General features: G+C 36.2%; 2 protein-coding genes and 1 non-coding gene across 4 annotated transcripts; 2 read left to right on the forward strand and 1 right to left on the reverse strand.

The window, feature by feature from the left end:
• The first annotated feature begins 4,025 nt into the window (after positions 1 to 4,025).
• Trnar-ucg (transfer RNA arginine (anticodon UCG)) lies at positions 4,026 to 4,098 on the forward strand. Its single transcript has one exon. It is a non-coding gene; the product is annotated as a tRNA-Arg (tRNA).
• A 523-nt stretch (positions 4,099 to 4,621) lies between these two features.
• On the reverse strand, positions 4,622 to 8,760 carry LOC105222663 (gamma-tubulin complex component 2 homolog). Of its 2 annotated transcripts, XM_029548836.2 has the most exons (12): positions 8,508 to 8,688; positions 8,193 to 8,345; positions 7,966 to 8,116; positions 7,405 to 7,899; positions 7,182 to 7,310; positions 6,873 to 7,126; positions 6,312 to 6,802; positions 6,080 to 6,251; positions 5,783 to 5,957; positions 5,564 to 5,710; positions 5,246 to 5,350; positions 4,622 to 5,037 (listed from the first exon to the last, which is right to left on the reverse strand). In XM_029548836.2, exons 1-12 carry the CDS (start codon positions 8,570 to 8,572, stop codon positions 4,819 to 4,821), a joined length of 2,556 nt encoding a protein of 851 aa, XP_029404696.1. In that variant the 5' UTR covers positions 8,573 to 8,688; the 3' UTR covers positions 4,622 to 4,818. The 2 variants fall into 2 exon arrangements, with proteins under 2 accessions (XP_029404696.1, XP_011198376.1); XM_011200074.4 differs by lacking the exon at positions 5,246 to 5,350 and having other exon boundaries at positions 8,508 to 8,760.
• A 1,722-nt stretch (positions 8,761 to 10,482) lies between these two features.
• On the forward strand, positions 10,483 to 12,593 carry LOC105222664 (vacuolar protein sorting-associated protein 33A). Its single transcript, XM_011200076.4, has 3 exons — positions 10,483 to 11,843; positions 11,901 to 12,032; positions 12,094 to 12,593. Exons 1-3 carry the CDS (start codon positions 10,581 to 10,583, stop codon positions 12,499 to 12,501), a joined length of 1,803 nt encoding a protein of 600 aa, XP_011198378.1. The 5' UTR covers positions 10,483 to 10,580; the 3' UTR covers positions 12,502 to 12,593.
• Positions 12,594 to 15,237: the final 2,644 nt, after the last annotated feature.

Genomic DNA, 15,237 nt, shown 5'->3' on the forward strand with positions numbered 1-15,237 from the left:
CAACAGGGGGGATAGAACTCCTCCCTGGGGGCAGCCCTTTGTAGTGCCGAGACGAATACTGGTATCTCCTACTGTGGTCTCAGCTATTCTGGTGCGCAGTACGGCCTCTATCCATCTGCGCACCGGAGCCACCACATTCCTTTTCTCCAGTGCCCGTGTGCGCTCTTGTGAGACGTGTTGTCAAAGGCACCTTCGGTATCTAAGAAGGCGCATAATGTCACCTCCCCAGCTTCCAGCGAACTCTGTATATCTGAGGCTAGCTGGTACAGAGCAGTGTTTGTCAGGCAGATGTTCTATAAGCATGCTGATTTAACTAAAGATTCGGATAAAAGAAAGTTTTGTTCCACAAGCATTAAATGAAAACCAAACAAATGAATGAGTTTTTGATGAAAAAACCGAATTCTTCATTTACCACAATCAGTATTCGCCTGATCTAACACCATAACATTATTTTCCAAAACCGGAAGCGAATAAAAAAAAAATTTCATGAGAATATCCCACCTTTCAAGCAGGCGTAATCAATGTGCTGAAGAATATTCCTCTAAATATCATACCAATCCTATGCGTTATCTGGTTGGTCGTCCCTACTTTTTTTTTAAGAAAAACACAGAAATTTCAAATTTAATAGGGAATGTTCACTATCATTCGAAAGAACATTCTTTATCATTTATTTTTTGAAGACTATCTCTTTCAAATGTTGGCCGTGGCTACGTCTTAGATGGTCCATCCTTTGAGTCTAATTTCGACTGGTTGACGAATGACACGCGTGATGATTTGCTCCAAGGCCTGAATCGAAGCGGGATTGTCCGCATAGACTTTACATATCCTAACAGAAAAAGTCGAATGGTGTGATATCGCATATTCTAGGTGGCCAATCGATGAGAGAAATGGCGCCGTCTTGTTGAAACCAATTGTCGCCGAGATCATGAGCATCAATTTCAGTCATCAAATAGCCGGCGCGATGACAGTCGCCATTGACGGTTGAGTGCTCAACGGCATCATTTTTCAACAAATGTGGACCGATGATTCTACCGGCCCTCAAACCACACTAACCCGTTATGTTTTCTGTTGGCAATTTTAATTGTTTACATAAAATTTGGATCGAAAACGTCGGCTCTTCTTGGAACTTTTCCAAAGCTCATAGAGCAACGCGATGCCGCTTGAGAAAGCCGAGCTTCAGTTCTTGTACAAGCTGTATTTTGCACGCTTTCAATTCAAGATCTCGACTTAAAATGCACCAAGTCGTTCCATACGTCTGTCCGGGTTGCTGCGAACGGCAAGTCGACTCTCCACGGTCTTCGTGGACACTCTCGGCTACGACTATTATATATTCTTCACTGCATGCTGGACGTGGTCTATTCGGTCGAATATTATCCAATAATGAATGCTGGATCTCAAGATGGGTGATGGTGTTGCGAATATTCGTTGTACGCTCAGTAGGCCGATTACGTTGACCATAAGTTGAGCGAAGCGCGCGAATCATAATTTTTATAGAATGTAAATTTTTCGTAATAAAATTGAATTATTTATAAATGTTGTTCAGGCGTAAGTCTTTCCATGATGAAATGCCAAACAATACTGAACATAAATAACATGACAGCTTGACACGACTCACACGTGGTCGTGATCTGTTCTCTGCTTAGATCACCCGTTAGCATTGAGTCAAATATACGTTAATATAATGTGTATTTTATGCCTTTTCCAAAAAGGTCGGTCATATTTAGGACACACCTTTCAACATAACTACTGATATATTATACAGTACGAACTCGGTAACCGCAACCCTCGATACACGCAACTCCTCGATTCTTGCAATACTATAAAACATAGCATTGTAACCTTTAGTGCCACTACTCAAAAATTTTGACCTCAATAACTACAACTTTACATCTAAAAGTGTTTTGCATCATTCTTTTTTTGTCGTTTTCTTCTTATGGCATTTTTTTGTTATATATTCACAAACTAATCGTTATTTTACCGTTGCTCTGTCAACTTTGCTGTTTTTGTATGTGTGTTAAGAGCTATTGTCAACAAATGACTTTCATTATCAGTTTATTTTGCAACACGCCAGTAGTCTTTTATGTGTGAAAATCATGGTGGTCACAAAAAAATCAATAAAACTAACAATTAAAGAAAAACTGAAATATTGGATAAACTAGAAAGTGGTGTATCGACAAAAGCTCTTTGTATTGATTATAAAGTTCACAAGTCGAAAATAACGAGAATAAAGAAGAAAAAAGCTTGTATACTTAAATATGCCGCAAATATGGAAGCTGGGCCAGGAAAACGGCAAACCTTAAAATCTTGTGAATACCCAAGAATAGAATAGGCTCTCTACAAGTGGTTTAGAAACAAAGGAGTGAAATTGTGCCTATATCCATCGATATCGTCAAAGTAAAAGCACGCAAGCTCCAAGAGAAAATAAAAGAAAAGACAGGATGTTTTCATGCAAGTAATGGTGGGTATCTAATTTAAAAAAGCGATATGGCCTCCACTACTTGAAAATTAGTGGAGAGAAGCTTTCCAATAAGACAGCGTTCGTCGACCCATTTGTAATACGTTTTAGAAATAAAATTAAGGAGCTTGATCTTTCTGCAGAACAAATTTGTAATGCCGACGAGTCCGGATTGTTTTTCAGGCAGATACCAGATAAAACGTTGGTGAGCTTCAAGAAATCATCTGCTCCTGGTCGGAAAGTTAGTAAGGAGAGAATAACATTTCTCGCATGCACAAATGCTTCGGGTACACACAAAGTTAAGCTCTTTGTTATTGGAAAAGCAAAAAACCCTAGAGCAATCTAATGTGGATGACTTATTTGTTTTTCGAAGACTGGTTTCATCATACGTTTGTTCCTAAGGTGAAAAATACGAAATGTATTGAATTTTTGTTTAAAATTTATTTGTATTTTTTTTGGATTGTTATAGATACGCGAATTTCTAGAATCCAAGGGACTTCCCAAAAAAGCCATATTGGTCTTGGATAACGCCCCGTGTCATCCTAAAGACAATGAGATGAAAGGTGATGATGGAATGATAACCGTTATGTATCTTCCACATAACTGTACCGCGATTCTCCAACCAATGGACCAAAACGTTATTAACTTAACAAAAGTCTATTACAAAAAAAGTCTTTTGGCGCATTTAATTGGGAATAAAACCACTCATCTGGAAGAAAAAGTAAAGGAATTCAAGACATGATTCTTGCAAGTCTTCTTGCAAGTTCACGGGAAAAAGTGTCAGCAAGCTCCATTCGCATGTGCTGGAATATGTCAATGAAACCAGATGTTGAGTGGAGTGAAGAGGACGATATTCCTCTCAGCATTCTAAAAGGAGAAATTGAAAATGAGCATCCTTGCATCAATGTTCCAAGAACTAGCACCTAATGATTCGTTCACAAATGAAGAGCTAAATGAATGGATGCACGAAAGTGTTGCTTATCAAGAAGTGGATAAAGAAGCCGTAGAAATTGAAAATTCTGATGATAGCGAACCGGATGTTATTCCACCGCGTAAAATAAAAGAATCAGTTGCTCTTAACACATGCATTCAGTGGGCTGAGGAAAACGATATTCCAATAAAAGACATTATATTTCTGAAGGAGCTTCGTGAAAGGGCCATAATAAAAACCCTTAATAAAAAAATAGTGCAGACAACAATACCCGATATGTTTAAAAATATAATTTTTAATAAAAAATAAGCTTTCTATATCATAAAACGATTTCCATTTGCCATATTTCTTGTTATATATTTTTCCTTGCTGGGTGCAACAATCTCAATAAGTGCAACTACCTTTATATCTATTAGTTGCGATTACTGAGTACGTACTGTAATTACCTAAATTTCATAAGGGGAATAATGTATTTACACGTTAATTCTGCGCTTTTTATTTTTGCGCCACACAACGCCGCAAGTATGGATGAGTAAGAGTTTTAGAAGCTGTTTTTGCAAAGCAAAACAAAAGCACAAGAACATCACTAACTGGTGCTCTTTGTAGACATATGAGTCATTTAGCGATTACTATTTATATGGCCGTGTGGCCTAATGGATAAGGCGTCGGACTTCGGATCCGAAGATTGCAGGTTCGAGTCCTGTCACGGTCGCGCACAATTAAATTTTTAATTAAAATAGATTCATAGTTAATTTATTTTTTCTAAAGGGATCCATTTTTAAGATTAAATTTTAGAGAAAAATAAACAGAAACTTAAAATTTAATGGGGTGTGTTTATTTATTATCGTTGGAAAGAACATTCTTTGGTATATTTTTTGTGAAGATTATCTTTTTCAAATGTTGGCCGCGGCTATGTCTCAGATGATCCATCCGTTGAGTCCAATTTTCGATGAATCATTGGAGCATTTCGACGGGTAACTGGCGAATGACACGCGTTATATTTTGCTCCAAGGTCTGATTCGAAGCGGGGTTATCCGCAAAAACTTTAGACTTTAAATACCCCACAGGACAAAGTCTAACGACCCACTCAAAACCTGCTCACCGAAGTATTCTCTCAACAAATCCATTGGATGATGCGATGCGTGAGAGGTGTCGCCGTTATATTTTCGTCCATTATAATATGTGCTTCTAAAATATATTTTGAATGTGATAACGATTAAGGAAAATACCATTCCTTAACGACTGAGTATTTATTTTGCTTTATTGTGAATACATATTTAAATGATATTTAGTTAACAATCAAACAAAGGTGTTTATTTCGAAGTATTAATCAAAGACATACAAACATAAGCTATGTTTTCAAACAACAAGCGGACGAGACTTTTACAAGGGAGTAAATAGCGTCAGAAGACTTCAACGACGACACTAGGTATTACATCATTGAATCCTTAGCACATAATTTATCCATTTGTTGATTGTAAAACGAGTTAAAATTAATACGATGCACAAGATTTATAAACCGATCCGAGGGATTGTCCGATGCCACATCATTGATTTGCTTTAGGAGTCCAATAAGCAAGCCAGTAAATTCCAGATCAAAGCGCTTGACGCGTTCCGAGAAGGTATCGTTCGGTGCCAACGATGACTCGGACTTGAAAGTGAAAAGATTAAGAATTAAAGAAATTCTTTAAAATCAAACAAATTTTGTATAAATCAAAAGACAAACATCGAAAACTTAATAAAAAAGGACATATATCAAGAAATTAATACTATATAGTTAAAAACAACAACAAAAAATATGACAATGATTGTTAGAGAATACAGGGTGAAAAGATGTCTCAATGTAAATTCGTCTGTACCTGCTTCTGACTCGAGATATCAACATCCGAATCAGAATTTTCCTCGTCGTTGCTGTCGCAGACCATAGACTTAAGCTCAGCATCAAGAAAGAAACGTTGGGATTTCTTTTTAAGCAATCGGAAAACAAGATTATGGACAATATTATGTACTTGTACGAGTAATACGTAGAAGAAAAGGAAAGAAGCATGCACATACGTACATATATACTTATATGTTGAGTTGTTATGAAATAAAATTGTTAGAGCTACTTACTACTTGCTAACCTAAAGCAAGTATATATTTTTAACACTACCATTTATACATTTGTGCATTTTTACCTGTATAAATTCACAGAACTTTAAGCAAATGTTGCACAGTTTGAAGATGGAACGATTAAGTAGGGTTGTGTCGGTCAGCATGCAATTCTTCAAGCAGGAGTCAAGAAAATCCTGGTGAAATGAAAGCACCTCATCGACGTTTTCAACCTGCAATCAAAATAGTTGAATAATGCCCGTCCCACTATAAGTACAGCTACTATTTTTGACTTTTCATTATACCTTATTCATATTTTGTATGAAGATATGCCAATTCGGTTCGATCACTTCAATCATCATGTAATACTCCAGATTTTGAACAGCATTCATCATGCGTTGGCGTAAGGTAAACGCGGAACGGTAAAGCTCCGCTGCCTGAGGCGAAAATTTTTTGGCGATCGAGTTCTCCTTCCATATTCTAAAACGAAAAAAATGGCAAGCAAAATTATATAAGGAAGTGTATAAGGAAGTGGCATTTTTCCTCCTTTTCTTTTTAAACTATATTAATAAATGGTATAGATAAAAAAATTATCAAATTACTTGCACAACTGACGCTCAACGTGTTTGCAATAGAATAACTGTCTGAAGAGCATCTGATATTTTGAAATCGCTATATGATTCAAAACCAGGGAGACCGGCCACTTCACTTCATATCTAAAAGCAAAACACTCCAAACCATTAAGATCCAGTCGGTCATGGGATAGCCAATACTCTAGAAGGCATATTTGTACAATAAATTTTGAATAAACAGATCACAAACCAAGATATGCACCTTCTTCATTATTCATAATTTTCGACATTTGCGTAACTAGGTCATATGTGAGCAATTCACAGTGCACATCGTCTTTGTATGGATCGTGTTTAGCAGAAGATAAACGCAATGTGAGCCCCAGCAAGTTCTCCAATGTCATTGGCAACACCTTATCTACGTTCTTTGCTAGTTCATCTTCGCATGCATCCATAAACTGTGTTATGAAATCGCCCTGATGCAACAACAAATAGCGCTTGACAGACATCAGGTGCCCCATTAAATCGTTTTCCTTAAGCAGCACTTCTAAGAGATTCTTTGAAGCGAAACGGTATGCGTTTTGAATGACGGTGATGTGATTTTGATTTGTAGGTGAAAACTGCAGATTCATCAACTGCGGAGGAGTCACTTTCTTGCCACATTGGCGTATAACATTCAAGTATTTACCCGTACGTAAAATTATATCCGACACTTTTTCTAGAAAACATGGTATGCGTTCACGACGTATTGTGTATCTGCAATGGAATGAATAATGAATATATTTTCCACAATTCTCTATAATATTTCCATATGACTTCTCAATACCGTTTTTCCCAATAATCGGCCGAATAATGTTCGGGTAATTCCTCCCGACGAATGACTTCATTGTCTTCCACCAAGAACTCCTGCTGTGGATCACAAATTACTCCTTTTTGTACCCACAGTTGCAAAATTTCCATATACGGGACTGCCGCTAATTGTGTTAATTGAATAACGAACTTTTGCGATTCTTCATCACCAGTTAAAGCACTAATTTTATTAAAAAGAAGCGTCAGCGCCTGACCACCTCTTAACTCGTTCTGGTTGTAAAACATAAACAATTTAAGGCGTAACTTTACTATTTAGTCAACTTACCTCTAGAATAGCAGACACCACACCGGCCAAAACTTCCATTGTATTTAAGGTGGGTCGAACGTAAAAAAGCATTTTGTGTACTGTTAAATTTCCAGCATTCAACTCTGCTTCCAATTGGGCCAAAAGCAACTTTTTTTATAAAATATATTTTACATAAAAAAAATATTTTTTTTTATTGCAAAATTTTCGTGATTAAACTTTAATTTTTTTATAATAAACTTACATAATAATCGTGTATTAAACTGCTTAATGCCTCACTAAAAGCTTGTAGCACTTGACCACATTCCGTCAAACTTGCATTTTGAATAAACTGTTCTATACATGTATAGTATGAAGCTAATGGTAGCATCTCCTGAGCGATGTCCCTTAATGAATTATGTATTTGCTCAGAAATCATAAATTTAATAGAGGGATTTCGGCCACTGGTCATACATTCTATTGGGGTTATATACGATCCGCGCATACCTGTTAAACAGTATATCAGATCGTAGAGAAGCAGCGTTTCTTGACTGCTAATTGGAATAGCGAGAATATTATTTTGGGGAAACTGTAAATTATCAAGTGCGCGGTAATCCCAAGGCACTTCAGCATGTTGTTTGTTACATGGCGGAAATAGTGGAGTAGTTGGAGAGTGTCCTCCGGTGACATTATTTAATGAACTATTTTGCACTGGTTTCGTTACACACCCAGTAGCTGCTTGAACTACACGTTCCTTAATCTGTAATACGTGACTGCATATAATAAGGAAAACAATAAATACATATTTTATCGTTCTGTTACGTACCTCTGATACGCAATCTGGGGTAACTGTTTCAAACATTTTTTTATTTATCAATGGTGTTGAAGTTGATATATCTTTTTTCCGTATGGACTGCATTATATTAGTGTCCGAGTAATGATTTAAGAAATTTAATAAGCAATAGAACGGGTCCTTTCTTAAAGGGGAAAATAATAAAAAATTTATTTATTAGCATAGCTTCACCATCGCTATTTAAAATAATTTATATATACTTCTCTAATAGCTTGGCCGCCTCCACCAAATGCTCTGCGGATTTTGCTTGGTTCTTTGAAATTATTTCCAAAATTTTCAACAATTTCCGATTGGAACGTTTCTCTTTTGTTGTACGAAATTCCCGTAGCACATCATCAGCAGTAAACGTTGCACTAAAAAATTGGATATATATTTTTTCTAAATAACGTTTGAATAAAAACAAATTAAAAATAGCGGGTTTTAAACAACCCGCTTTATAACAACAATTTGTTACTACTAGCAATTTAGTAAACAATTCACAGCAGCTGTCACAAATATAGTTCCAAAAATCTCACTTTGAATGCTGTATAAGCGTTTTTAATGCTACCCGCATGGGATCCGTCGTAGAATTTACGTCCATAGTTTTTCCTTTAACTTGAACAAAGTCCGCAAATTTATTTTTTAATCATTAATTAAACCAAACTCAAGCCAACATTTTATCACCCATTCAGAAAACCATGAGCGTACGCTCTTTAAATTTGGGTTTACAAAAGAAAACAATATGGAATTGGCCGCACTTAATATCGTATAAAGGCTCAACTCCATAGTGTTCCTAAAAGTGTGCACCATCATTGACATCTAATCAGTCAGTAATACTATGTTCATACCGAAAATTTCAAAGATTAGATTACATTTAAGCATTTCATAACCCAACAGTGTTCTCACTGCCGTTAGAAAGATTAAAAAACAGCTGTTATTGTCATTCAAGAATTCACATCGCTTAATATTTATCAAAAGAAAAGATTGTCATATAGTATTTTGAAATAAAAGCCGTCTTTTTTTAATATTTTCCATATAATAGAAATAATGGATGCATTTTTTCATTTTTTTGGTCGATTTTCAGGTGAAATTAGATTCATTGCTCTAAAAAAAATGTGTTTGTTTACATTTTTTTCCCTTTGTAGTGTCTAAATCAGCTGTGATAATGTAACAGTTTTCCAGTGCTGACAAGTAGATTGCGTAAAATCAGAGTCGCACGGACAGATTTAGCGTGGATCAGTTTCAAATCATTTCAATGAAGTGATTTGGAACTGTCATTTTTGTATGGCGAAATCTTGATAAATTAGTGGGATAATCCATTCAACAGCCGAAATCGTGTGATTAAGTGTCGGTCTGAACACAGTATAATAGTATTATTTTTATTTTTTTTATACGATAATTTGAAAAATATTTTAACTAATTTTTCATTAAACATTATCTTATATTTCGAGCTTTAATAAATGCCTTTGCTATCGATGATAAAAGGAAATCACCTGTCATATGTAATTGTAATAACGATAGTTTTTTTTTCAGTTTTTATGTGGAGCAATCAAGAATGATAGAGATAAAGGTTTTCGTGCTCTTTTCAACTTCAACGTTCAACTTTTGCATGTGAACCTCAAACAGAGGCAAATTGTGAAACTTGCGCAACTTTCAAAATGATTCAGGTAATTAAATTAAATTATGGTATATGATTTGTATCCAAAACTCAAAAGTTGTTAATGTTTAACTAATATTTTCTATTGACTATATTTTCATTATTTTTTAATTATTATTATCACAGTTTATGCTCAAGCAACATATTGTAACAGATTTCTGACAAATCGTCTACCTTGTAACTCACTCTTGAGTTCGTTCACTGGATTATTAAATAAAAGTCCCAATCTAATGACTATACACTTGTCTTTTTTTCTAATTCCAGCAACTAAAAAAGATGATTAACAATACCAATTGATAAATATTTAGTATAACGCGATGATCACTCTCGGATCTGTCCATCTGATTAACGCTTTTTATTCATTTTTGTTTTGTTAGATTTTTAAACTTTTCGACAAACATTTACATCTGCCAAATATTTTTTTCAAGTTTTGAAATTTATTTTACAAACAGAAATTGAATTGAAATTTATTTCATCGAATATAATTGCAAATCGACACTGATTTTACAAAAAAACGTAGTAATAACGGGAATGGGAACAATTGAGCAAATTTTCATGCATTCCCGTGCAGTTTTGCTGGACATTCCGCAAGTACATATCGAAATAGATTTTCCTTTTTATACATATATGTTTAAGGTTTTGTGTAAACAATATCAAAATATCTATATAAATATGCATATACATATAATATATATATTTTAGAAAAGGGTGAATAATTATTAAAGGCAGATCATGAAAAATATTTTTATGTTTCACTTAAATAGAACGTACAAGCAATGCAGTTGAAATTTCCTAATAATGAGCAACAAAATTATTCTTGTGTAAATACGGTCTAACATTACTAAAGAACCTTGATGATTAAAACTTGGTGTTTGTCAGCTGTTTTTCGGTAACGAAAAACGCCTTGTTTTTGTTTAAGTAAAAATAACAACATATTAATACATTCGTACAAATGTTCCAATATCTTCAAAGCAGGCGTGTAAATATTCAATTGCTGCAGGAGTCAGCATGCAAAGAGATTGTAAATCTCTTAGAGCAGATTGATGGATCCAAACTTCTCTTATTAGATGAAGACATTCTGGGACCTATTGGGTTGATTGCTTCTCCTTCGCTTTTTTCGGAACGGAATATTAAGCTTCTCAAATTAAAATTAGATGCACAAATACCTCGGGATGCATCTAACATCATATATATTGTGCGAACACATGTCCGAATTATGGACATAATTGCTGAACATGTTAAAAAGAATCTGGATAAAAACAGACAGTTTCACATATTTTTTGTACCAAGGCGGTCATGCTTATGCATCAAACATTTAGAGAACTTGAAAGTGTATCAACACTTTACACAAGTAAAAGAATTAGAATGGAACTTCTTTCCTTTGGACGTGGATACTGTATCTATGGAATTACCTTTTGCTTTTCGTGATGTAGCAGTTGATGGTGATCCAACAGTGTTGTACCAAGCAGCTGTAGGTTTAGTGCAGTTACAACGGCTCTATGGACAAATACCTAAAATCTATGGAAAGGGTATTCATTCGCAAAGAATATGGGAGCATGCAAAACAATTAGGTGCCGAAGAAAAAATGTTGAATGGGGACAAAGGCTTGATAGATCAAATTATTTTGCTTGATCGTTCAATAGATATTTTAAGTGCTGTGGCAACACAGCTCACATATGAAGGATTAATTGATGAATTTTTCGGCATAAAAAATAATCAACTTGTCCTGCCAGCAGAACTTTTCTCTTCAAGTGCAGAAGAGCAAAACACAACTCAAACGCAGTTTGTCTCTGGCAAGAAGACATTCTTTATGAATTCTGGTGAAAAATTATTTGCTGAATTAAGAAGCAAAAACTTCAATGAAGTTGGAAAAATTTTAGCCCGCAATGCTCGTGAGATTAGTGCGCAAATGAACACAAATGCACAGGATACCTCGGTGCAGGATATGAAACGCTTTGTAGACAAATTACCAGCATTGTTAGCACATAAACAATCAGTGGCAGTTCATACAACAATCGCAGAAATTATTCGCAAAAAAGTAGATACATTTGAGTTCTCCGATGATCTGGCAGCCGAACAAGAGTTTATGATGTGCGAGGACACAGACAAGGCCAGTGCCTATATTGAAGATATGATTGCGAAAAAGAGTGACCTTGAAAATGTTTTACGACTAATGTCCATACAATGTTCGGCGGCTTCGGGATTTAAAGAAAAGGTAAAGTTTTATAAACAAATTTGTCTCTGAATAAAGATATTCACATTACTTTCTCAGGTTTTGAATTATTACAAACGTGAGTTAGTTCAGGTGTACGGTTTAAATGTTCTGCTTAAAATAAGTAATTTGGAAAAAGCTGGTCTTTTGTACACTCAATCAGAATCCCGTGCTTATGCGGTATTACGCAAGGTCAGTAATAAATAATCAAAATTTTGCTTAAACATGCCATAATTATTATTTTTCATTTTAGACTCTTAATTTAACAGTGGAAGATGTCGTTGAAATAGAGCCAAAGGATATTAGTTATGTGCATAGTTTTTATGCACCACTAACTGCTCGCATCGTTGAACAGACTTTGAAACCTCTAGGATGGCAGACGTTGAAGAGTCAAATCAATAATTTACCAGGTCCAACATTTGAAGATTTCCAAGCTCAGTTAATAGGCATAAGCGGTCGTCACAACTCATCTACTCCTATAGATGGTTCCGCTCTGAACATTCCACGTATTATTTTGGTGTTCTTTGTGGGCGGTTGTACCTTTGCGGAAATCGCAGCCCTAAGGTTTCTATCACAACAAGAGGATAATAATGTTGAATTTATTATAGCAACCACAAAAATTATTAATAAGCATAGTTTTATGAAAGATTTAATATCATAATCAAACAAACGTGCATTGCTAAAGTATATTACGAATATAAAACACAAAGAACTATATATTGTAAATTAAAATAAAATATATTCCAAATAAGATATATAAGTATCTATGTATATACAAATATGTTCTTTTAACATTATCGCTAGATCTATTTTATGTTATCTGAAGTTATAATCTAAATTGCCCAATTGCTTGAAGGCAATATAATCTCTTATAGGATGTTCAATGTTTTCAGATCTCCTTTAAAATTTTGGAGGACCCGTTTATATATTTAGACTTGCCTATCGTGATAGGGAAATAAATACCACTCTTGCAATTATCGGTTTATTGAAGGAATTAAAATAATTATTTACAAAAGAAAGTTTAAAGCAGTTTGTTTAGGTTAGAGGGGACCAAACAATTTAACTCCGGAGAAAAACTATTTCTGAACCAACAACAAAGAAAATGTTCAGCAATGAATGAACGACGAGCCTAATGGCATCAACATGTTTGCTATGATTATTTTGTCTATCGCCCCATAAACATTCTGTGTTTGTTTTAGATTTTGCTGTTGCTAGCTAAACAGAGCCCTGGTTTTTGTGACAACTAACGTCTGAATTATTCTACTAGAAGCCAATGACATCCAACATCTAATAAGCCACAATTTGGATCAGGCAATACCGTTCATGGAAAATGGTCCAAAGTTTCGTGCATAATCTGCAGTTAGTGACTGACGTACCGCCTTTGGTAGTGGCCACATAGTTGTTATTGTTCTCATTTGAGCAATGTTACTGTTTCAATGTAAATGAAAACTCACCATCTATTCTTTCATCCATAACGTGGATATTTGAGCAAATTGTTTTTTTTTTTCCGGAGAAACGAGTTTGCTCCCTTAAACGCTGTGTTGCCTGTCTCGATATTTTGTAGCAATTCAAAGCTAAACCTCAATATATTATTATATTTATACATACTTAAATAGGTAGACTTCTTTTAATAATTTAGTTTTGTTATCTTACATTATGAAAAGTTATAACTGCAAAGATAGATGTGAGCAAAGCGGCAACATCGACCAAATGTGAGGTGGACCATGAACTATCTGAACGGTCGTCAGTCATCCGTACTATTTCGAGGTGAAACATCTAAACTAAGAAGAATTAAACAAGGGGTTCCGCAGGGTGGTGTCCTCTCCCCGTTACTGTTTAATTTCTATATCTCGAAACTTCCTCAACCACCAGAGAGGGTTTCCATAACCTCGTACGCAGATGACTGCACGATATTGACGTCGGGCAATGGAATCGATGACATGTGTTCGAAAGTAAACAGCTACCTCTCAGACCTTTCTCGTTTCCTCACTGCACGAAACCTCCAACTTTCACCCACCAAATCCACAGCGACCATATTCACAAACTGGACGAAGGAGTATAGACTTGAACTTAATATTGCAGTCGATGGCGTCAAAATTCCGACTGTCAATAACCCTAAGATTTTAGGCGTAACCCTCGATAGTCTATGCTCCTTCTCTCCCCATACGACCGCGATTATCGCCAAGGTACAGAGCCGCAACAAAATCCTCAAGTCGCTCCCCGGCAGCACATGGGGAAAAGACAAAGAAACGTTGCTGGCAACTTACAAGGCAATCGGCCGGCCGGTCCTCAACTACGCAACACCAATATGGTCGCCTGGATGCAGTGGTACGCAGATGAGGAAACTTCAGACCTGTCAGAATACAGCACTCCGGACCACGACGGGATGCCTCTTGATGTCTCCCATTGAACACCTCCATAATGAGACGCGCATGCTACCTGTAAAGGAGCATAATCAACTCCTCTCCAGGCAGTTCCTGCTGGGTTGTTTCCGTAGGAATCTTCCTTGCAGCCACCTGCTTGGAGCGGAACCGCCTCCCAGGAGCATCAAGAGGTCATTCCTCGACTATGTCGACGACATCGAACAGTACGCCGACCAGACTTCGGACGCAACAAACTTTCGACAGGCACTGACCGCCATTCACAGTGGAGCCATCAACACATTCACCGACTCCCTTCCAGTGAATGGCGTACTCGGAGTCAAACCACCACCCATTGCAGACGAAGAGCTCGAGTTGCCGCGAGAAACGCGAGTGATCCTTGCGCAGCTTCATTCTGGATACTGTAGCAGGTTAAACTCCCACTTATCCAAAATTGATCCCGACATACCTAATGTATGTCCTGCATGCAACGAGTCTCCGCATGACACTGGCCACCTCTTTGCATGCCCCACAAACCGCCATCTAACACCTTCCTCCCTTTGGTCCGACCCCGTCGAAACAGCACGTTTCTTGGGCCTACCGTTAGATGACCTCGACGACAACACAAACAACCCTTACCATCCTAACGGGGATTAGCTAACCGTTAACAACAACAACAACCAAATGTGATCAAGAGACAACAACAACTACGTTCTCACTACGGAAGGGCGGCACATCAGTCACTAACGGAAGGATAACACACCCACATTCTGTTGCAGATTCCAACCCAATTGTATTTTGGCCGAAGTTTTGAAACTCTGTATTATCAATCAATTCGAAATTTTCGAAAAATATTAATAGAAAAATGGTAAGTAAAATATTTATACATAATATGTATATTTAAAATATTTTCATAAGTTTGTATAAACACATAAAAAATAAGGTGGGGCTAATAACAATTTGTAAAACAATAAAAATAAGGAATTGAGGAAATTTAATGTATGTACATTTGAGTAAAACAATAATAGAAGCGACTT

This window comes from Bactrocera dorsalis, chromosome 4, assembly GCF_023373825.1.
Source record: "Bactrocera dorsalis isolate Fly_Bdor chromosome 4, ASM2337382v1, whole genome shotgun sequence".
Lineage (NCBI taxonomy): Eukaryota > Metazoa > Arthropoda > Insecta > Diptera > Tephritidae > Bactrocera > Bactrocera dorsalis.